Raw genomic sequence first — 24,290 nt, 5'->3', positions numbered from 1 at the left:
CGGAGGACGAGTTCACAAGGGGCGCCGGGGACGACCCTTTTCCAACAGCATTTGTAGCTGCCAAGAGTAGCCAACAAGCACCAGATTTATGAGCACTTTGAAAGAAGCACCTTCACCATTGGCTTTTTGAGCGGCGCTGTCGCTAGGGAGCGGCGGGCAGGGCGAGCACAGCCCCGGGAGAAGCCCAGGCTGTTTGTTCCCGTAACCCGGGAGAGGGGACGCACACAGTCGGGCGCGCGGACACACACGCACGCACACGCACGCTCGCGGAGAGTTCGAGCCCCGCGGCCCCCTGACCGCCCGAGGGCGCCCCCCGCGCCGCGCCAGGCGGAGCAGAACCCGCCCCCTGGTTCCTGCTGCTGCCGCCCAGAGGAGAGAGGAACCTGCAACCTCTGCCTAGAATTTCCCCCGGCGCGGCGGGCCGCGGAGAGCCGCGGAGGTGGGCGCGAGGAGGGAAACGCGATGAATGAGTTCTCCCCTCGGCTCGGAGTTGACTGAGTTGGCGGCGCCGCGCCCGGGCTTCCGGCTCTCGGCGCCCCACGCGCTCTCGGCTCCCGGGGCTGCAGCCCACGCCCGCGGCCCGGGCTCTGACCGCCGCGCCGGGGGAGCCGAGGCTCCGGAGCTCCTGTCCCGGCTCCAGTCCGGGGGAAAAAGGAGGGCTGTCCCCTGGCCGAGGCGCACGGCCGCGCTATTTTCCTGCACTCACCCCGGCCCCATCTGTCTCTCCATGGCGTCTCATCAGCAATCCCGGATCCAGGCTTACCTGGAGAAGAACAAGATAGGTCCCCTGTTTGAGGTAAGGAGCTGTGGATGAGGGCGGTCCCGTTTGTGTTTGGGGGAAGGGGTTCAGAACACCCAGAGGAAGGAGGGGTAGTGAAAAAATGCGCGGGAGGAGGCGGGCGTGTGGCATTCGCTTTGGCCAGTCCAGGTGTCCTGGAACGCGGCCGAGCGGGCACCTCGCTGGTTACCTGGGCGCAGACAGGTGAGCAGGAGAGGGCCAAGCCTTAGTCTGGCAGGGGAAGTTTGAGCGGTTTGAATGTCCTGCATCTCGCAGCCTCATGCACAGGACCCGGGACAGGCTGAGACGGATAGATGCACACACTTAGACGGTTTCACACATGCACACTTTCTTCCTGGAATTTACACTGTATTGCGTGTTGGATTTTTTTTTTTTTTTTTTTTTGAATGTGGTCAGTAGTAGAACCCAGAAAGCTGGAGTTGCTTAGCAATGGGAAGGAATATGGTTAACTGGGAGAAAACTGAACTGGTAAAGAGTAGGCTTCGGTAGGTGCTGGCGCGTTGAATGAAATTGTCAAACTGAGACTCTGACATTGATGTCTGGATGAAAGGAGTCTTTGCATTGCGGACCCTACATGTGTTAGGGAGAGAAAGGGGCGGAGAAAGATTCAGGAAAAGCGTACACGAATTTATGAGAGAAGACATGTAGCTCTGAGCTGCTTCCTCTCGCCATCAAAGAATTGATGACAGAAATACAGTAGGAGAAAGGAAGAGCGGGACGACGTGAGAAAAAGGACGCGAGGCTGAGCCCGGCGCTGGCAAAGCGTCCCCGCGGTTAGCCAGGGCGCTGGGCAGATGCTGGTGCCGGTGGGGAGGGACGCCCACTCTCCTTCCCCATTCCGGTTCAGCCGTCCAGCTGGGCACTGATAGGAGACGATCGGACGTGGGAGGGTCAAGATCCCCCCTACCCCACAAAAAAAACCAGTTGTGCTCGTTATCGGGGGTTTATGTGTCCGTGGCGTCGGAATAAGGCTGGAACGCTAAAGGCGCAGAGATAGAGAACCGAGCTGTTTTCCTAGTACTGAAAAGAGAATAACTGCAGAGGAAAAAAAAAAAAAAAAACCAACAACAAAACAAAACAAGGCGAAATAATGCCGTAGTAGAAAAGGGAGAGGCGAAGAGGGATGTGATCAGATATGGGAAGGATGGGTTTCAGATAACTAAGATTTGCAAGATTTTAAGTTTTTCTGCCCAACTTTAAGTTAATGTTGTACTATCTAGAGAGATACGGCCATTGTTTCAACTGAAACTCATTGTTGTATAGAGTCATAAAATCCTATAATGCATGCCTTGATTCTTCTTTCAGCCCAAAGTGTTACCAGAGGAAGTCTATATATAAAAGCAATGTAGAATTGCTGGCGCGACTAGATTGTTTTTCTTTAGTCTAATGATTAGAGACTATACATAATTCTATCTATTAAAAGCTGAAGCATAATAACACTTTGTGACACAGTGTATTCGTTGTGTCAAAAGAAACATTAAAAGAAATACTTTGAGATTGTGTCTACTCCCCTAGAATATAAAATACAATTTACCAGGGAGAACAGGGCAATTCTTTTAACAGATTTATTAACTTATTTTAAAATTTCTGAGACTCTCTCCAAGTGATAATAATAGAGTTGGGCATATATGTAAACTTTCTACATAACTAGGAAATAAATCCGACTTAATTTTTATCAAGTGCTCATTAAAAAAAAAACTAGCTCACTTGATAATTCTGCATTTTTTTAAAATTTATTTAAAAATTTTATTTTAAATTATGGCAGAATTGTCTTATAAAATCATATGACCTCCTCACCAAAAATCAAACAATGACAAAATTATATGCTGTGTATTTTATTGATTTTTGCAGGGGAAACAGATTACTTACATCCCCATGAGCTTGGATTGCAGTGATGAGTAGTTAATTTTTGAGGATTGAGATGCACTTTAAATAATTGAAGGGAGAAAATAGGTACCTTCTGCTAAAAGCAAGTTCGTATGCAACAATTTTGATCATAAGAGAGCTACGTTTTTAATAGAATTCTACATACTTCACAAAATTAGGAAATATCATTAGCTTGTAGCCCCCTCTCCTCATGCTAGAAAACCAGTGAAACTAATGTAAAATGGATATTGTTGTTCTGGCATTTTCCTCAAAGCTCCCAGGACTTTGGTCAATGGTTCTCATAAGAACTACTTTAGGAGATCAATCAAGGAGCATCCCAGAAACATGAATTTAGTAAGAAGTGGCAAAAATGATCATTACATATTTAATTTCTGGACTACATTTTAAGAAACAATATATAAATTAAAACCTCTTACCTATCACAGATTGAAATCGGTAACTCCCAAGTTTTATTATCTGTTCTGTGTTGTGATTTTGTGTGTGTGTGTGTGTGTGTGTGCTGGGGCATTGGAGTTGGTGACATCAGCTTACTTTAGTTTTGAGAATATACAAGACCTGGTAATATGTTCCCTTTACATATTTTGTAAGGTAGGAAGGTTTTGTGAAAACTTTCTGGAGTAAGGCGCTTTAAAGAGATCACATGAATATTGTTTAAAACAAAAAGTAAATGTAACATATACTGGTTGAGAATACCTGTATCCTGCTGCTTTTACCTATACAGCTTAATTACCTAATTTAGTTACTTGGTTTGTTTCTTAGCTTATTTCCTTTTTTATAACATTTTATCATGTGAGAAGCTTATAAAACTGTACACAGTGCTGTATTTCAAAAACTACTCTAGATGAAAATTTATCTTGTTTCCAGGTGATTTAAGAGTATAAATTTATATTGCCTTTAAGTGATTTAACATGCTTTGAGGCATTAAAAAACCATGCCTAGCAATCATTGCATTAGAGTCTTGGGTAATGATATTTTAATCAAATAATATAAAGATGTAAGGTGGATCAGGTAATAATGACTACAACCTCTTTGAAATTTTTGTAAAATGGAATACTTTTAGTATTCTCATTGGCTTATTCAGGATGGGTGAGTAGTGAAGAGCCGAGGCATCAACCTATAAGGAATGCTTGGCATCACTTTAATAAATTAGAACTGTAATCCTATTTAATATAGATTTCCACATGTAATGATTTACTTAATTAGCAAGATGTAAAATGGTTTGGCTTCCACCAAAGTACTGTATTTTGCAGCACATATAGGCAAGATTCATGGTGCAAACACAAGACTTATCTCAGCCAACCACTTAACAGTTGAAGGACCTGACAGTCAAAAATTCTTAAACTGAATAATTTACTGGCATATATCTGTTTATGGGCATCAAGTGATCTATTTCATCTATATTGTAAGCAGTTAAACTTCATTCCCAAGAAATTATATGATATGGAACACTACAATAAGTTCCTTATTTTCAACATAGATAAGTATATACTTTTCATTTTCTCCCATTTCCATGAAAGAAACAGAATAATTATTTGAATAATATTTGTTAGAAGGGTGCTTAGGGCAGTCATATATCCTGGTTTAGAAATGATTACATCTATAAGAGAGTGAAATCCTAAACTATTAAAAGGCAGGATAATGGAGTCCCCATTAAATCTCAGAGAATATTAGATCTCTGTGTATTGGTGATGTGGCAAACCAAATTCACTACATTTCTCCAAATGTAGTCTGACCCACTCCAAGTAGAATGGAACCACTCTATCACCTCTGTTTACTTCATAGTACCTCTACTCACATGGGCTAAATTCATGTTAACCAGTTTGACATATATGTTACGAGGTGAACTCATGTCAGACAGGTGGTCAACCATCAGCCTGCTCCATTCATACACCTACTACTGTGCAGCTTATTTTTCTCTGGTACCCTGCCCCACACTTTCCAGCCACATCTGCAACCTTGAATTCCAGTTTGCCTGAAGATTACCAGGCAGTGGCCTGGCAGGACCAGGAGATTTGTTACATATGAGGTAGGGGGCTATTGAGAGAATAAGTAAATACATTGAAAATAATGCAAGCTCTTGCTATTAGAAATGGGAGTCATAAATATAAAAAGGAAAACATGTAGAATGAACTCTGTGGTGTTCATTGGAAATTGGAGGTATTGGTATATCTCATGACTTCATGAATAGAAATAGATATAAAGGTAATAGAAATAAGTATAGATTTATATGTATTAATATATACATAAGTAGATATATGGTTGCCTGGGAATAGCAACACTTCAATAGCAATGAGCACACCTAGTGATCACATTTTACATACCATTCTCCATCAGGTTGAGCCAGGTATCCTTGGAGAAATGGTTGATTCTAGACTTGGGTCTAGGAAAGTACAAGATGAACCTGTACCATATTGTGTCAAGAACTAAGGAGGTTGTCTAAGAATTATAGGAATATGTCAAAAGCTTGAAGTGGGTCCGTTAACTAAATCTGGGACAATTTGAGACTCAAAGTATGAGAGTAACATTTTGTCTTACTTATAAAATAGGACTATTTTATTACACTACAATATAATGGGATACATGAATATATTCAACTTATGGGGAGAGGAGAAAGCTTTACCTTATAGTAGAATACCAATTAATAAGAGTAGAATGGGAGATGGAATTAGAAAATCACTATTTGGCAACTATTTAGCAATAATTCTGGCAAGAAACATTAATTGTTGCAAAAAATAATAGGTGAAAGTTGGAGGAAGAATGAGATGTTTATCTAATCTCTAGTATCTTTCTACATAGTAGTTGTTTATAATTACAAAGGGAAAAGAAAGCTGGTTGACAATACTTAACTCAAATGAAGGGGAAAACCAATAATGTGTGCCTCCAATGGATGCAATTAAAACAACATGATTTTGCTTCTTTAATATTTCTGCCAATCATGCATGACTTGAACTGAATAATGAGAAAATATTTGATAAACCTAATAGGGAAATTCTGCTTTTCTCATGTCTTCAAAGATGTTAAGGTCTTGCAGGTTAAGGGAAGTTTCAGACTGATGGGACAAGTGCAAAATATAGTCCTAGAAATGATACTTTCACTAAGAAGGACATTCTTGGGAAAGTTTTGCAAAAGATGAATGCGGCCTTTAGGTGAATGAAGGATATCTGGAGTTATTTGTGCTGTTCATATATTTTTTCTGTAAGTTTAACATTATTTCAAAGTAAAAAAAAATATTAAAAATAAAAATAAAGAAGAACATCTAGGAAATAAGTACTTACATATAGTTCATCCATTGAGTTTTCCTTAGACATCAAAGAACGAATTTTGTTAAGAATTATATCAGTGGTTTATACATGAAAATCAATAAAGTAACAACCTATAATTTTGAGTAAAGAAAATTTACAATTCTGGTCAACTAAGTCTATGGATTTTCCTCTTTTTCCTCCAAAATTTTATTGAAATATCCACAAAAATCTTAAAAAAATAAATGCACAAGAATACTGGAACAAAGGAAGGGTACTGAGGCAGAGAGACAGTTTCTCCTTCTTTATAACAGAATCTCTTTATTATGAATAGTGATATCTCCTTTGCACCTATATATGGTGAAGTGGCATGGAGTCAATGATAAGTAGTGGAAATGTTTGGAATTCCCTGGAAGGTGCCTTAAAATACTTAAACTTAGTTAGGACATGCTCTTCATATGCCCTTCCTCCTTCTTGTCTAGAATGCCCCTTGTAATTCCTCCTTTGTACCTTTCCTTACTCCCTCCACCTCCCCAGGGAACAACTGGTCTCCTTTCTGTCATTATAGAATAGTTTTCTTTTCTAGAGTTTTGTATAAATAAAACCATACACTATGTACTTTTTGGGGGGACATGCCTTCTTTCACTCAACATAATCGTTTTACAATTCATCCGTGTTGTGTCGTGTATCAATAGTTTATTTTTTTTAATTGCTGAGTAGTATTCTGTATGGATGTATTTGTTTGTTTTTCTTGGATAAATGCCTGGATTGGCTGGACCACATGGTAGGTGTAGGTTTAATTTTTAGGACATTAGCCACCAATTTTGAAAAGTGTATGAACAATTTTACATTTCTATGAACATTGTATGAGAGTTCAAGTTGTTTCCCATTCTCACCAAAACTTGGTAGCATCTGTCTTTGTAATATTAGTCATTATAATAGATTTGTGTGATCTCTCATTGTGGTTTTATTTTACATTTACATTGTGGCCCAACCATTAACCCTACCATGTGAGACCAGTGTCAGTGGGGACCCTCTGGGAAGCCTGGCTTCTCTTACACCTGGCAATAATGAGATATACCTCTCCTTCCCCACTGGGGCCATGTCAGAGGAGGCCTAGAAAAGGGGCCATTGCTGAATGGTAATGAGGCCACTCCTCCAATGAAATCCATGCCAAGATACATTGTAATTAAACTTCTGAAAAAAAAAGACAAGATTTATCTTGAAAGCAGCAAGAGAAGTGAAATACCATACCTCTACAGGAAAAACAATTTGACAGCAGATTCTCATCAAACCTGTAGATATAAGAAGGCAGTAGCACAACATTTTTTAAGTGCTAAAATAGGAACCTAGAGTTCTGTACTCAGAGAAAATATCCTTTAGAAATGAAGGGGATATCATAATTTGGTTATTGTGGACATTGGTGTACCATAAGAGACGCTGAACTCTAAGAAACAAACTGAAGGTTTTGGAGTTCTAGGAAGTGGGGAGGGGGGTGGGAATGAGGTAATTGGGTGATTGGCATTAAGGAGGGCACTTGATGTAATGAACACTGGGTGTTATATGCAACTGATGAATCACTAAATTCTACCTCTGGGGGGAAAAAGGAAGGAAAATCAAGAGACTTTGTCACCAGAAGGTCTACCCTAAAAGTATGGCTAAAGGAGATCTCTTAAACAGAGAGAAAATTATAGAAGAAAAAGTTTAGAACATTAGAAAAGAAGAAAGAACATGTAAAGAGCAAATATGACTAAATATAACATATTTTTCTTCTCAAATTTTTTAAATTATGTTTGGTGGTTGAAGCAAAAATTATAACAGTGTCAGATGTGGTTCTGTAGAGGAGCATTTAAGACAGTTGTATTATAAGCAAGAAAGAGGAAAGAGGAGCAAAGGAGGTAAGATTTCTGTAGTTCACTTATATTGGTAAAACAGTACCTATGGATAAGTAGTGTATATATATATAATGTCATACCTAGAGCAATCACTAGAAATGCTATACAAAAAGATGCTCTCAAAACCTCTAGTAATTTGGGGTGCCTGGGTGGCTCAGAGGGTTAAGCCTCTGCGTTTGGCTCAAGTTATGATCTCGGGCTCTCTGCTAAGCAGGGAGTCTGCTTACTCCTCTCTCTCTGCCTGCTTCTATGCCTACTTATAAGCTCTCTCTCTGTGTGTCAAATAAATAAATAAAATCTTTTAAAAAAAACCTCTAGTAATTAGTAGATTTAAAAAAAAAAGATTTTATTTATTTATTTGAGACAGAGAGAGCATGAGCAGGAGGGAGGAGCAGAGGGAGATGGAAAAGCAGACTCCCTGCTGAGCAGGTAGCCCCACATGGGACTTCATCCCAGGATTCTGGTATCATGACCTGAACCAAAGACAGATACTTAACCAACTGAGCCACAGGTGTCCTCAAAACTCTAGTAATTTAAAATGGAGTTCTGAAATGTGTCCAAATAACTCACAGGAATAGGAAAAAGAAAAACAAAACAAAGAACAGAAAACAAAAAATAACATGGCAGACTTTAGCCCTAATATGTCAAAATGAAATTAAATGCAAATGGTCCTAGTATACCAATTAGAAGACAGAGATTGCCAGAGTGGATTAAAAACATGATTCAACCATATGCTGTGTTTAAGAAACTTACTTAAAATACAAAGATATAAACAGGCTAAAAGTAAAAGTGTAGAAAAAAATATGCAAACATCAAAAGAAAGGAGGAGTGGCTATTTTAATACCAGATAAGTAGACTTCAGAGGATAGAAAAATACCAGAGATAAGAATTATAATTATATAGTAATATAAGAGTCAACCCACCAAGAAAAATAGCAGTCCTTAGTGTTAATAAGCATTTGTAGATCATTCTATGTAGACTTAGTCAACTAAGTCCTGGTCAACATTTGTAGACCATTCTATGCAACAACTACAGAATACATGTTTTTTTCTAAGTGACATGGAATGTGTACAAAGACAGACCATTCCTTGAACCACAAAGCAACTCTCAGTTGAAATCATACAATGTATCTTTCCATCACAATGGACTAGAACTATAAGTCAGTAACAGAAAACAGGAAAATTTCTAAAACACTGTGAAAATATACATTATACTTCTAAATAATAATGTCAAAAAAGAAATCTCGGGGGCATCTCTATGGCTCAGTTGGTTAAGCATCTGCCTTCAGCTCAGGTTGTAATCCCAGGGTCCTGAAATCTAGTCCCCCTTCGGGCTCCTTGCTCAGCAGGGAGCCTGCTTCTCCCTCTCCCTATGCTACTCCCCTTGCTTGTACTCTCTCTCGATTTCTGTCTCTCTGATAAATAAATAAATAAATCTTAAAAGAAGAAATCTCAGGAAAATATAAATCCATCAAACAACTAAAAGGAAGATGCAACATATCAAAATTTGTGGGACACAGCTTAAACAGTGCTGAGAAGGAATTTTATAGGCTAGCATGCCTACATTAAAAAGTGGACTGATGTGATTGGTTAAAACCAGGAGCTTGCTTTTTATGTCATTCCTCTGGGTTCTTCCTGTTGTAGAGGACAATCTATCCAGCTAGACAGAGAGCTCTTCTACAGTGAAGGAGGTGTGAATATCAATAATCTGCTGACAAGAGGTGTTTGTCGTATATCATGTTTGGTATTGAAAGTAGATCTTTAGGGGCGCCTGGGTGGCTCAGTGGGTTAAAGCCTCTGCCTTAAAGCCTCTGCCTTCAGCTCAGGTCATGATCCCAGGGTCCTGGGATCGAGCCCCACGTCGGGCTCTCTGCTCAGCAGGAAGCCTGCTTCCTCCTCTCTCTGCCTGCCTCTCTGCCTACTTGTGATCTCTGTCTGTCAAATAAATAAATAAAATCTTTTTTTTTTTTTAAAAAGGAAGTAGATCTTTAGTTCTTGAAGGTAGGAAATGAGTGTCTTGACATTCTTTATTGTGCATCTACTATAGTATCTAGTGGAACACAGACTATAACACAAGGCTTAATTGATATCTGTTGAAATAAACGAAACATTGACTTGTTTATTTTTTTTTCTTCTATGGAGAAAAGTACATTGAAGACATAACCAGCAAGCAAAGAGCATCTTCATATTTATTCCTTTAAGACCTAGAGAAAATATTCTCTATCACATTAATTACCCTTTATATATGGTGAATAACTTAATTATGTACTTAACTACCTAATTCACTTTCAGTCATATTTTTCCCTTTTTAATATCTGCTTTCAAGGGAGGACCTGATAAATTAATTCACACCACTGTGCAAGGCTTAATGCATACTTCTCAAGTGCATTTACATGAGGAAGCCACATGACACAGTTATAGGGGATGAAGAAGGTGATCTTTGGAAATATCTCAAACTTAGCATTTACTCTCAGCTTGACCCTGAGCCCTTTACTTGCTGATCTCTGTGAACATCAGTGTCCTCGTCTGCAAAATAATACCCAAGAGGGACTTGATGAGGAATATATGAGATAAAACCAGGTCTAAAGAACCCAGTCCAGTAGCTGGCACTTGATGTACACCTGGTAAATTTTGGCTGCTATCACGTTAGATGCTGCTGCTTCTCTTTTCTCTTAATATTGATAACTCAATGACAGGCCGTGTGGAGAGATGGTTTTGAAGGATGACTTTCTAGTACCCTGAAATTAGAACTAATTCGAAGTATGCATCTGCGTTTTTATATTGTAGCTCTGGTATCTCTGAAAAAGCATTGTGTCACAGGTAGAGTAGCACTTGGCCAAACAAAGTGTGTGTGTGTGTATGTGTGTGTGTTCTTTGCTCAGCGGTGGGGGCAAGTCTTGCTTATTGGCTGTATCACAAAAATATACTTTCACTAAATTTGGAGACATTATATGTAGTTAGAAAACAATCCTGAATACGTATTCTTGTCTCAGACAGGAAAGCTGGGTCACCCTCAATTAAAATAGCACACACAGACCCCGCCTCCCCTATCACTCTCTGTAGCATGATTTTCTTTCTTTCTTTCTTTTTTTTTAAATATCCCTTATTGTCATTTGATACTGTTTTATTGGATTATTCCTTTTATTTCAGTTTATATTCTACGTATCCCACTAGAGTATAAGCTTCTTACGGGAAGATATTTTGTTAATCTTTTTAGTTGCTTATATCTTCATGCCTAGAAAATGTCTGGTACATAATAGGTGTTCTATCACATCATTGTCAAATAAATTTATGAGTAAAAAAAATCAGGACCAACCTATTAAATTTGAAAAGTGTGGTTTGGGTATGAATAATCATTTGCCACTAGCAGTCTCAGACGATCTCAGCAGTTTATGGGAGATTTCACTTTCTTGAAAATTCATTATGACTTTGTTATCTTTTCAACAGCTATTAAATTCTTTGGTGCATGATGTTTGGAACTTTATTTACATTCATTTGGTCCATTTATTAGGTGCTGTATTATGTACTGAGAAATATAAATTCAAATAAAACATATCCTGTCTTCAAAAACTTCTGTGTATTTAGAAAAGACTGGTAATACTTGGGGGCACTCTCAACTATCATATTCTGGTAATTTTACAAAAGCCCCCCCTGGTTTTCTGTTTATGTGCTTGGTCCATTTTCATACTCATCAATACATTCCATCCTTATACTTATAGAAATAAGAAATTCATATTTGAAATTCATATTTTGAGATTGGTTTTCAAGAAATTTGCCATAGAATCAAGTATGTAAATTAAATAAGGTAAAAAGTAGAAATGTTAAATAGAGTAGTTTCTGTTGTCTTTGTTCTTAGAAGTTCTTAACAACACTGAGACATCTAAACATGAATTATTAAAAATATCTAAAGGATCTGATTGTTGGGTAATGTTCTACATGAAACACACTGATAGTTTAAGGTTGTAAGTTGTTCCTTTAACATGAAAAAGAGAACTTTTTTTTTTTTTTGAAGTATAGCCTGGAGCGTAAAGGACTGTTTAACTCTGTTTCTTCACTTTCTGAACATGATCTAAATTCAAAGTGACTAGCTATATTGAATTGAGAATACATTTGATTTGTCTGTACATTGAAATAATATATCTATTTGTATGAAGTGAACTTTATTGCATAAGATTAATTGTAGCTGTGTGCTTTTGAGATATTATTTTTATTTTTATGCTCTTTTACTCCTATGAACTCTCTCCAGAGGATCTGGTATGTTTTGGATATTTCATTTTTTCCTGTTGTATTTTTTGTTTATTTTACAATGCATAATAATCATCTTAGTATTATATAAAATGGTAATTAAGACTAGCTATATTTTATTAAGTGCAGAATATTATTCTATTCTGACTGAAAATAATTATTGAAACATTTCTCATTATCTTTCCTCTTAATGGTATAGCAATGATATGAAAAACAACACTCTTAAAATATAGAGATGACAGTCTACTTTGTGGAAGCTTAAAGTCCTAGTGCTCACAGAATTGTTTTATATCTAACTCTTTCCTAACTTTCAGTTAGGATATTGAGGTCTGTGCACAATGGGCACCATTCATTGCTACAGTCTGTAGATTGATAGGGAATCTAAGACAGAGATCAGTAGTAACCAGGTTTATCAATAGTTCAATTCTGAGAAATAATATCTAGTGAATAATTCATTAAGGTCATACACATTAAGTTCTCAAGTTTTTAGCAAGCATATTTTTGGATAAAGTTGGTTGAACAGTGACTTGGTCACCCATTCAGCATTAGGACGACCCACTGAAGAATACCTTTCCCTGAGTTATGCAGTGGAGAGATTTAAGAAGCCTTCATTGGGAGTCCTGAGAAGCAAGCCATGAAAATACAATTTTGTCATCTTCTAAAAGATGTTGTGGAGGGGCATGTTCATTGCATCTTATTAGAGGATGTTGTTCAGCTTCATAATGTCAAAGATAGTGTTCATACCTCACACCTGTCAGAATGGCTAAAATAAAAAACACAAGAAACAACAAGTATTGGCCAGGATGCTAGAAAAAGGAACCCTCATGCACTGTTGATGGGAATGCAAGCTGGTGCAGCCACTGTGGAAAACAGAATGGAGGTTCCTTGAAAAATTAAAAATAGAAATACCATAGATCCAGTAGTTCCACTACTGGTTAGTTACCCAAAGAATATGAGAACACTTATGAGAATAAGAGAACAATAAGAGAACGATAAGAATATGAGAACACTAATTCAAAAGGATAAATGCAGTCCTATGTTTGTTGCATAATTTACAGTAGCCAAATTATGGGTATATAATTTGGATATATATATATGGATATATAATAATTATATATGGATATATTATAATTATGTATGGATATTATATATACACACACAATGGAATATTACTTAGCCATAGAAAGAATGAATTCTTGCCATTTGCAACAACATAGATGGATCTAGAGGGTATTATGCTAAGTGAAATAAATCAGTCAGAGAAAGACAAATACCATATGATTTCATTCATATGTGAAATTTAAGTAACAAAACAAAGAAAAAAGAGACAAACTGAAAAGAAGCTCAATTACAGAGAACAAACTGATGGTTACCAGAGGGGAGGTGGGTGGGAAATGGGTGAAATCGGTGAAGAGGATCAAGGGTACATTTACCATGATGAGCACTAATGTACAGAATTGTTGAATCACTATGTCATATACCTGAAACTAATATGACACTGTATGTTAATTATACTGGAATTAAAAGATAAGTAAAAGAAAAAAGAAATACAAAATCGTATACAAATATTTTGAAGTGTTTAATTCATAGCATTCTTTTCCTTTTTTTTGCATAGACTTCTGGAAAACTCATACCTAGTGGTAGTCAGAATTATTATATTTTTATATTATATATATATTATTATATCTTTATCAGGAATGTTTTCCTTCTTTTTTAAAAAAAATATTTTATTTATTTATTTGACACAGAGGGAGAAACAGTGAGAGAGGGAATATAAGCAAGGGAAGCAGGAGAAGGAGAAGCAGGCTTCCCACTGAGCAGGGAGCCTGATGTGGGGCTTGATCCCAGAACCCCGGGATCATGACCTGAGCTGAAGGCAGATGCTTAATGACTGAGTCACCCAGGCACCCCTCATTTTTCCTTCTTTTTATTGACGTATGATTAACATACAATGTTATATTAGTTTCATGTGTACATTATAGTGGTTCAACAATTCTATGCACTTTTCAGTGCTCATGAAGATAAGTGTATTGTTAATCTCTTTTATCTATTTCACCCCTCCCCAATTTACATTCCCACCACTAATATGTGAGGATTCCTTTTTCATGAGCATTTATACCTTCATTCTTTCCCCACGTTGTCTACATGTTTTACTTTATCTTTTTCCCTCCACTTTTCATTTATGCTATTTGATCATAATTTATACTTCTTTGGAAAATACTTTTTTTTTCTGAAATAAGGATGAATATAAATAGTCCTATAAATCATTAAATGACCTACTCTTGGTCCAAATAATTTAGGCATATCCTAAGATATATTTGAATCTTCTGTTTCCTGTTGTTATACACGACAGCTGGCTTTCCTCCTAAAAATATTTGTTTGGCTCATTCTGGATTGTTTAGTGAGAATATATTTGCAGAATGATGTCTCTCAGGGTTAGCCTTATGAGTAGCAGAGACAAAACTGCCTAAAAGGCAAGCTTTGAGACTCAGGGCTTTTGCATGGTCTGTTTTCTTTGCTTCAGAGTTTTCCCTCTCGCCTCACTCACATGGCCAACTCCTCCTGCCATTCAGATCTCAGGGTTAAACAAGTTGTCAGAGAGGCCATCACAGATAACCCAGTCTCAACAGCTTCCCATCAGGCTCTACCCATGCCACAGTATTTCATTCCCCTATAGTACTCATCAAGTGTGGCATTTCTTATTTATTTGTTGAGTGTTTGCATCCCTCTCTTAAAAAAAACCTCCACAAGGAAAGGGATTTGGCCAGCCTTGTTTCCTGACTTATTTCCTCAATGCATGGTAGCACATTTCCTACATTTAGCTATTTGTTCCTACTCTTCTTACTAAACATTATTTTAAAAGGTTAAATAAACTTCTCTAGATGGGATATTATGGAACCATTTTAAATGTAGAAAAGATGAATTCAAGATTATATGTATGATATTATTATAACTGTGTGGCATATGCAAAAAGATAAGAATGGATAAGAATGGGATCCAGATTTTATAGGGGGTACAAAGTTAAAGGGCTGTTTTTGCTCCTACAGCCATTCTGAGTTTCCAAGCTCTCTGTGATACTGTGCTACTGCTTTTAGCATTAAGTCATTTGTTTTAGATGATTTCGTCTTCTTGAGGCCCCTACTAACTCCCACTTGCACACTGTATTTGCATATTAGTACTGAATTTCTTATAATGAAAACATTAATGAGACCTATTGGCAGAGGCTGAGAGGAAAATCCCTCACTGAGCAGACAAATCAGAAGTGATGGTTAGGAGAGGCTAGGAGCAGGTAGCCTGGAAATGAGCATCAGATGGGTAGAAATGGTGTTGGGCAGGTGGAAAGAATGAGTCAGCATTTTCAAACACAACCCGACTATCCTTTTTACCAACCCCCCTCTTTTTCATTTTTTTTTTATTTTTTTAAAGATTTTATTTATTTATTTGACAGAGAGAGATCACAAGTAGACAGAGAGGCAGGCAGAGAGAGAGAGGGAAGCAGGCTTCTTGCTGAGCAGAGAGCCCGATGCGGGACTCGATCCCAGGACCCTGAGATCATGACCTGAGCCGAAGGCAGCGGCTTAACCCACTGAGCCACCCAGGCGCCCCAACCCCCCTCTTTTTCAAAGTCCCTTTTCAAGAGCTGAAAACATTGAGAATTGCGCGCACACACACACATACACACACTCACACACACACACACACACACACACACTGTTTCTCCACTCATTGTGTCCATGCTCCTTAAACAAGAATATGCATTCATGATGACAAATGCCGATAACTGTGGGCAAAATGCAAGAGTCACATAAATTAAAAGATGATCAAACTTCAGAGAATTTTCATGCTTCCAACTTTGTCACTTTTAGCTCTGTGTCCAGACATCCAGGAGAAAGAATTCACAGTCCTGGGCCACTGAAGATGCAAGAGTTTTGGAACACTGGATTATGGGATGAGTTCCATATGAGGGTGGCATTCAGAGTCCTCCAGAATCTATTTAACCATACTTTTCATTCCCCCCCACCCACTGCCTTCAGTGTTAGCCAGGCTAGTTTGTCCAATTACTCCAGTACGTATAATGTCAATTCTTTGCTTGGCATTCTCTCTACATTGAGTATTTTCTTTGTTTTCCAAAATGTCTTAGACTAGGTTCCTCGGGAGACAGACTCTGGGGTGGAGATTTTTATGCAGAGGGTTGATCGTGGAGTGCTCATAGGAGCATCTTGAAGGGAGTGAGGGCTGTGGGTTTGAGTGGAGGAACAAAGTGAACTGTGAGGCAGTTATGAGAAAGCCCTCAACTGATCACATAGGAAAGGAACCTTCACTAGGAGAGCCTTGTAAGTGGGGAGGCCTTTAAAGGCTGTTCAGTAGAAGCACGGTGCTGGGCTTTTGTACTTCAGTGATTAGAAGCATACTTCCTTCAGAGAGAGGGAGTGTGACCTTGGATGAGGCAGTTGCCTTCTTGGAAGGACAATTCTGGACAAGGCCTCAGGTGAGAGCCTCCAACAGCTAATACTCCTGGCAGCTGGAACAATGAGTTTTTGTTTCTGAACAAAGGATCTAGGCACATTCCCCAGAACCTCCATTTTCCTATCTGAGTGTCAACCACTCATTAAGGGATACTTCATGTTTTGTCTCTTTAATGAAATATTTTAGACATCTCTGGCTACCCTAGATTTTCTGTTTCTGTAAATATTGCACTTAGGGGCTGTGCCACTCACTTTAAGGGTTAATGATAATGTTACTTAACTACTTTCTAGGTTTGTCTTTATAACTATACTGCTGGCTTTTCCCCCATAATATTCCTCCTAAGTATCTAATTTATAATCATCATAAGAATTTAAATACTTGTTGAATGAATAAATGCATAAAAACAGCATGGCTTCCAGAAATGCGAGATAATCTTTGCTTTTTCATAAACCTGGCTAAACCTTTCCACTACTTCTAATTTTCACAAATGAAAAATATGCAAAGACCTCAAAGAAGGCTAAAAGATGATCCACAAAGTAAAAGGCATTAAAGTCTCTATAGTACAGGAGTCAGTGGCTCCCCCTTTTTTGTATACGTGTAAGATGGACTGATTTGGTTTTTCTGTTGTTTGTTAAGAGTCTTAAGTTATCCATGTGTGGTTAAAATATTGTGATTTTTCATAAAGTAAAAAACATAACTATTTTTGTGACTCCATTCAATCTAAGCAAGCCTAAGAAAGATGCAGCTAAAGTAAATGGCATCCCCTTTTGTTTGTTTAATTGATTGCCTTCTCACTCACATGGGGTATACATCTGGGATTCTTAAGTGGAGGGTTTTTTCCTTACTGGCTCATTTTGACCAAATAATGGTTATTCTTAAAAAAAATATATAGTTTGTAGAAATTAATTCTGTATTTGATGTTTTCTTTTCACTGATACTGAGATTTTATTTAATATCCAGCACAGTTTTCATTTGTGAAAAGTAAATGCCTTGCTGAGGTAAAAATAGACAAATTGGTCATTTTACTCTTCTCTGGGTTAGTGAAGGTGTTACGGAATCTCTATTAGTTTACTTTCTTCTGTATTTTAATAAAATTAAAAGTGTGATTTTGGAGGATCATCCAGCTTAATGAAGTCCTGCTTCAAAAGGGCTTTAATGCCAGCCTGTGCTGAAAGTGAAGAGGTTTTACCGTGGATTATTCTCTGATATTGGACCAGAAAGTGGATTTAATTATGATGAAAGAAGTTTATCACTTTGATTTTAAATGTGCATGGTGAAACATGCTAAATTACCTTATTTATTCTTACTTAGAAATTATTTGGAATTTTCCTATGTAAAGAGCCATATTGTTTGTGAAAATGACAGTGTTGTTTCTTTCTTTCCAGTTATCATAGCTTTTATTTCCTTTTCTCTCCATATGATGATATGACCGCTATCATTAGTGAAAAGTAGTAAAAAATGACAGTTTTGTTTCTTTTCCGTATTGATAGCTTTTATGTCTTTTTAAAAATCAGAGCTAAGAATTTGAATACAATGTTGAGAAGAAGTGGTAATACTTCATAATTTTTTGAGGGGTTCTGATTTTAAGAGGAATGATCATTGTAACATTAGTAGCTTTTTAATAGATACTTTATAAAGTTAGGAAGTTTCCTTCTCTTAGTAGCTTGCTAGGATTTTTGAATTAAAAACTGAGTTCACTTGGGGCACCTGGCTGGCTCAGTTGGTAGAACATGTGACTCTTGATCTTGAGGTTGTGAGTTCGAGCCCCACATTGGGCATGGAGATTACTTTAAAAAAAACTGATGGGGCTGCCTGGGTGGCTCAGTCAACTGAGCGTCTAACTCTTGATTTCTGCTCAGGTCATGATCTCTGTGCCCTGGGATTGAGCCCCATGTTGAGCTTTGTGCTCTGTGTGGAGTCTGCTTGTCCCTCTGCTCCCGTCACCCCCGCCCACTTGTGTTTTCCTTCTCTCTCTAAAATAAATAAATAAACAAATCTTTCTAAAAAATTAAGTTCACTTAATATTTAACAGTCTTTCTTTGTCTATCGAGATGATTATATGACTTTTCTCTTTTATTCTATTAATTCGAAGAATTACTTTATTGGATTTTAAAATGTTAAACCAGTTTTGCATTTCTGAAGAAATTGATTCTGATTGAAATGTATAATCCATTTTTTACATTGCTGGGTTTGGATTGCCTATGTTATTTAAGACTTTCTCCCTCTACTTTTGGAAGTTTTAAACTTGATTTGTGTGTGTGTGGTTTTCTCAGAAATAGTAGGACATATGTTGAGTCATATATTTACTTTCCTAGTGAATAGTGCAGAGGCTTTCGAGGCCTGTGCCTCTTACCACCACTTTCCCCACCTTATATATTGTTGTTCACTATTCCATTTACTTTTTTTTTTTATTCTAACCAACAAAACAAACGGGTAACAAATACCTTAATCATTTATTCACATTTTAAGTTGTCCTCTCACATACTTAGACATCTTTGAAACCAATCTTCCAATCTTTCAATTCTGTTCTTTTCAGATCTTTGAGCCACACCATTATCTACTGTCCATAAATCAGTGAATCCCTACTGCTGGCAATAGATCAGTTAGGTGGGCAAGTAAGTGTTCTTAAAGCTTCAGAGCCTTTCTCTCTATATTTCTAGAAGACATCTTAGTGGACATAAAATGCTTTAACAGTCTAACTTTTTTTTTTCAGCATAACAGAATTCATTGTTTTTGCACCACACCCAGTGCTCCACGCAATACGTGTCCTCCTTAATACCCACCACCTGGGTCCCCCAACCTCCCACCCCCCGCCCCTTCAAAACCCTCAGATTGTTTTTCAGAGTCCATAGTCTCTCATGGTTCACCTCCCCTTCCAATTTCCCGCAACTCCCTTCTCCTCTCCATCTCCCCTTGTCCTCCATGCTATTTGTTACGCTCCACAAATAAGTGAAACCATATGATAATTGACTCTCTGCTTGACTTATTTCACTCAGCCTAATCTCTTCCAGTCCTGTCCATGTTGCTACAAAAGTTGGGTATTCATCCTTTCTGATGGAGGCATAATACTCCATAGTGTATATGGACCACATCTTCCTTATCCATTCGTCCGTTGAAGGGCATCTTGGTTCTTTCCACAGTTTGGCGACCGTGGCCATTGCTGCTATAAACATTGGGGTACAGATGGCCCTTCTTTTCACTACATCTGTATTTTTGGGGTAAATACCCAGTAGTGCAATGGCAGGGTCATAGGGAAGTTCTATTTTTACTTTCTTGAGGAATCTCCACACTGTTCTCCAAAGTGGCTGCACCAACTTGCATTCCCACCAACAGTGTAAGAGGGTTCCCCTTTCTCCACATCCCCTCCAACACATGTTGTTTCCTGTCTTGCTAATTTTGGCCATTCTACCTGGTGTAAGGTGATATCTCAATGTAGTTTTAATTTGAATCTCCCTGATGGCTAGTGATGATGAACATTTTTTCATGTGTCTGATAGCCATCTGTATGTCTTCATTGGAGAAGTGTGTGTTCATATCTTCTGCCCATATTTTGATATGATTATCTGTTTTGTGTGTGTTGAGTTTGAGAAGTTCTTTATAGATCCTGGATATCAACCTTTTGTCTGTACAGTCATTTGCAAATATCTTCTCCCATTCTGTGGGTTGCCTCTTTTTAACAGTCTACCTTGATCTTTATGCTAGTGTATTATGCAGGTCTGAATCAGTATCAAATTTTGTTTTGTTTGGTTTCGTTTGTTTTCCTCTTTCTCCTAGTCATGGGTCATAATGAACTCCCCATAAAGATGTACATACAGATTGAGGGAAAGGAGGCAATGTAGCAGAAGTATGTATTTAAGGAGTCTGAGCCATCTGCCAATGTAACTTACCATACTCTGGGTTTCTGCTGTACATATCCAATCTTATGGCTTGGTAGTCCAAGAATACCCAGTTCATAATGGACATTTCAGGTATCATGGCCAATTTATGTCCAATAGGCAGGTGTTCTTCTGAAATTTATCCATAGGTATATTTCAGAAGGAAACTGGTTGTCTGGAGAAGCACACAGGACTTTACTAAAAATATCTTGGGGCCCGAGTGTATTCTCCTGTGCGGGCTTGCTAGGCACTCAGTGCAGCATCCCACTTGGTCCAGGCACTTGGAGTATTCTTGGATCTCCTGCAACATAAGGATTTAGTGCTAGAATGGCACATACTGTGGCTGGATCTGCTGCAGAGTCTGGCCTTGCTCTGTTCCCCAGTCAGAAACAGCAGCCTAATGGGCTAATCAGTGTATTCAAGTATCCAGGATATCAAAGGCATGCCCCTTTGTTGTGTGTGGTGGGGTGGACACAGCAACTTTGGAGGGGTAATCTTGCAGGATTAATGGCCTTCAGAGGTTTCACCAACTTGGTACATTCCTAGATTTTCATGAGGCCAGACTCTCCATTCTGGTAACTCAAGTCAGTTTTAGACTACCAGATCTAGTTTTTTTTTTTTTTTTTCTTTTTATATAGATTGAGTAATATTCTGTAGGTTGCCCATCTGTTCCACTTCTAGGGATACCATGATTAATTATTAGGCAATATGAAAGACTACTGCTGGTCAGAACATTTTGCATATCATTTGGTTCTTGTTGCTCATTGTGATAAATATGTCCATCCTGTCTATGGAAGTTAAGCAGTGGTGCCTGACCTTTGTTACTCTGGAAGCCATCATCCCAGTTGAAGGGAGAGCTTGTCTCAGCGGCATTGTTTTCCCTCTCATCCCTGGCCTTCAGAAGACAGCCACCACAGGGCTTTTTAAGGATACGCTCTTGCTCTTCTCCCTAATGTGTTTCCTAATGCTTTAATGAAGTGAATGTCGTCATCCCTGTGTAGATTCAAAGGTGAGTGAATGTGCAATTTTCACATAATAAATTTGCTCCACTGTTCTTATCTTTCTAAACATTTGGATTCTTTCCTTTGTAGCCTGATATACTATGGAAACTCAATGTTATTGAATGCAGGAATCTGTTGAGGCTCAGTGTCAGTCAACCGACTCAGCAAATTGTTAGAACATGAGAGCTAACACTTCACATAAGGAAACCGAGATTCTTCCATATCAATCAGCCCAGCACAATCCAGTGTTTTATTGCATTTGCTTTGATCTAACATCCTTAGAATTCGTTTCTACATATATTTTTGCCAAAATAAATTAGGGACATCTTATGGAGTATAGACTATCTCCTACATGGTCAGCCTTTTTACCTGTCTTCCAGGAAGAAGCTGATACCTGATTGTGATTATAAAAAAAGGGTAGTTGAGAGCGTCTTAACAAGAAATGTTATCACATTGCAAGGTAGCTACCCAGGTGAGGTTATTCAGAACCCGAACAAAGTAAGAAAACGAAGATTAGCATGATTCCCATGAAATCATATGTTTAGCTAAAAGAGATACGAGATTGTTTTACTGCAGCTCGTGGTTCTCTGTGATTTGAGCTGAGAGTTTAAAACTCTGAGCTTGCCATTATTTCTGTAAGCTGTCAGTTGAGGCAGAATCCCCCTTATGATCATTACTTGTAGTCATTATGCTCACCGTTATTATAATCGTGGTCAAGTGTAGCAGCCATTCGGTTCCCTGAGGCACAGCCTTCTCCAAGCGATTTCTCACAGTCAAACATAGGTGATAATATTTTAAAGTGTGATGTGTCTACATGTCACATATTGTTAGTATCATAACTGTCATTGGCAAGGAGTTTAATGTTGGGGTTCAAGCATATGACCAAGCTAATCATAATGTTCCATTTCCAAGGGTCTCAATCCTAAGTACTGATGAGGAGCAAGTTGGAAAACAGAAACCACATTTACTATTTCAACAGAGATAATTTATTATGGGGAACTGGAAGAATAGGGGTTGGAGGACTGAAAAAGCAAACAGGGAAAAGCTGGGGTAATGCCAGTTCAGTAACTTCAGGAAGCAGCTTCACCGACAGCCTTGGGAACAAAGGGAAGAAACTGTAGTTATCAGAATTTAGAAACTCAGTGGAGGGGGCCCCTTCTGCTCAGAAAGCAGCTTAACCTAGATGGTACTGGTACCTCTGTGGAGGTACTCCACAATGAGAGTGGCTCCCCAAGTACCAACAGAAGCTAGAGACAGAAACCCAGGGGGCAAGGGGTTGTGTTGAGAGGAACAGCAGGCAGTCAGGATGGGATAAGTAAGTGCCTTCTTCTCCCCTCTTCCAGTTTTCCTCATGCTCCCTCTGTTGGTATAAACTTAATTGGGAGCCAGCTGCCAAAGGAAATGAAGTTTTCAGAGTCCTAGCTCCTGAATTATAAAGCAGACTATAGAAGTATGGATGTGTTGAGAAATAAGGTTTCATAATTGGCACAAATATTACAAATTTTCTCTTGGCTTGGCTTGGGGGAGTGCATCATGGAAGGAGAATGAAATAACCCAGGTTTCTCTGCATATAGGAATTCTCTTCAAAGAATTTTCCTCTCTAGCTTTATGTTACATTGGCTACTGGTTAATGATGTTTATACCAGTTTGGTCCCTCTTAACAAGCCCTGGGTGGATGTGTGCAGCATTTCATATTTGTATTAGGGTTCTCCAGAGAAACAGTACCTATGTACACACACACACACACACACACACACACACGTGTAGATTTGTCATAGGAAGTGAGTCAGATGGTTGAGGCCAAGAAGTCCCATGATCTGTTGTCTTGAAGCTAGAGAACAAGGAAAGTTGGTGGTGTAATTCATTACTAGTCCAAAGGCCCGAGAACCAGGAGAATACCAGTGTCCAAGGTTGAAAGAAGGTGGATATTCCAGTTTTAACAAAGAGAGTAAGTTTCTCCCTTCCTCTGCCTTTTTGTTCTATTCAGGCTCTCAGTGGATTGGATGAGGCCCGTCCATTTTGGTCAGGACAGTGTTCTTTACTCATCTACTGATTCCCAAATGCTAATCTTCCCTGGAGATACTCTCATGGACACACTGAGAAATAATGTTTTTCCAGTTATGTGGGCACCCTTTAGCCCAGCCAATTTGACCCTTTCAAATTAGTCATTATAGTTTTCAGTATGGTTTACTTCTAATCCACTGTTCTCTGCTTTAAAGCTTTAGCCAAAATTTCTGAGACAGTTGGAACTGCCTCATTCCACATCCTAGCACACTGGCTAATTTACTAATGAGATTTATTGACTTTTTAAAAAAGTCACAGTGTATTTTATTTATAGCAGCATATGGCCAAAAAAATTAAAATGTTTTTATATATTCATTTTTATATGAAATACATATTTTGGAGTTTATTTTCTAATTAGTAGTCCTGGTATATGACAGAATTAAAATAAGTACAATCAGAAGAGATTAATAACAAGACACAAAGTGATGTAATTCTTTGTTAAAGGACAGTTATACTTCAAAACTTTTGATTTGAAGATTCTATTAGAAATATATTTGCATGTTTTCTGATGTGTTTTAGATAAATCTACAGCATATATAGGATGCAAGCTCCTAATCCTTGATACTTAGCTTCTCTATTTATGAAATCCAACCTAAAATGAAAGTTTTCCCCCATTTCTGACTGTAGCACAACAGATATGAACCTATTTTATTGTTCATATTAGATTGGATTTGTTGTAATTCTAAATTTACCAGCCATGGATATAATTTGAGGTCCCAGCTATCTGCCAAACACAGATGAAGATATTTGAACTTTCTTGTAATTATTCAGCTTGAGCTTTGAAATTCAGAATGAAGCCTTGAGGATACCACATAGCTCC

The 24,290-nt window shown here is 38.2% G+C and overlaps 1 protein-coding gene across 1 annotated transcript in view; it reads left to right on the top strand.

Moving 5' to 3' along the window:
* The first annotated feature begins 221 nt into the window (after nt 1-221).
* C4H8orf34 (chromosome 4 C8orf34 homolog) overlaps nt 222-24,290 on the top strand; it is a 383,506-nt gene continuing 359,437 nt past the window's right edge. Inside the window, 3 exon segments of the mRNA XM_047728261.1 lie at nt 222-601; nt 603-726; nt 729-796. Of these exon segments, the coding sequence (XP_047584217.1) occupies nt 467-601; nt 603-726; nt 729-796 (327 nt within the window). The 5' untranslated portion in view covers nt 222-466.

The sequence above is a fragment of the Lutra lutra genome, chromosome 4, assembly GCF_902655055.1.
Source record: "Lutra lutra chromosome 4, mLutLut1.2, whole genome shotgun sequence".
NCBI lineage: Eukaryota > Metazoa > Chordata > Mammalia > Carnivora > Mustelidae > Lutra > Lutra lutra.
The sequence above is the reverse complement of the archived record's forward strand: the minus strand, read 5'-3'. Positions and strand labels throughout refer to the sequence as shown.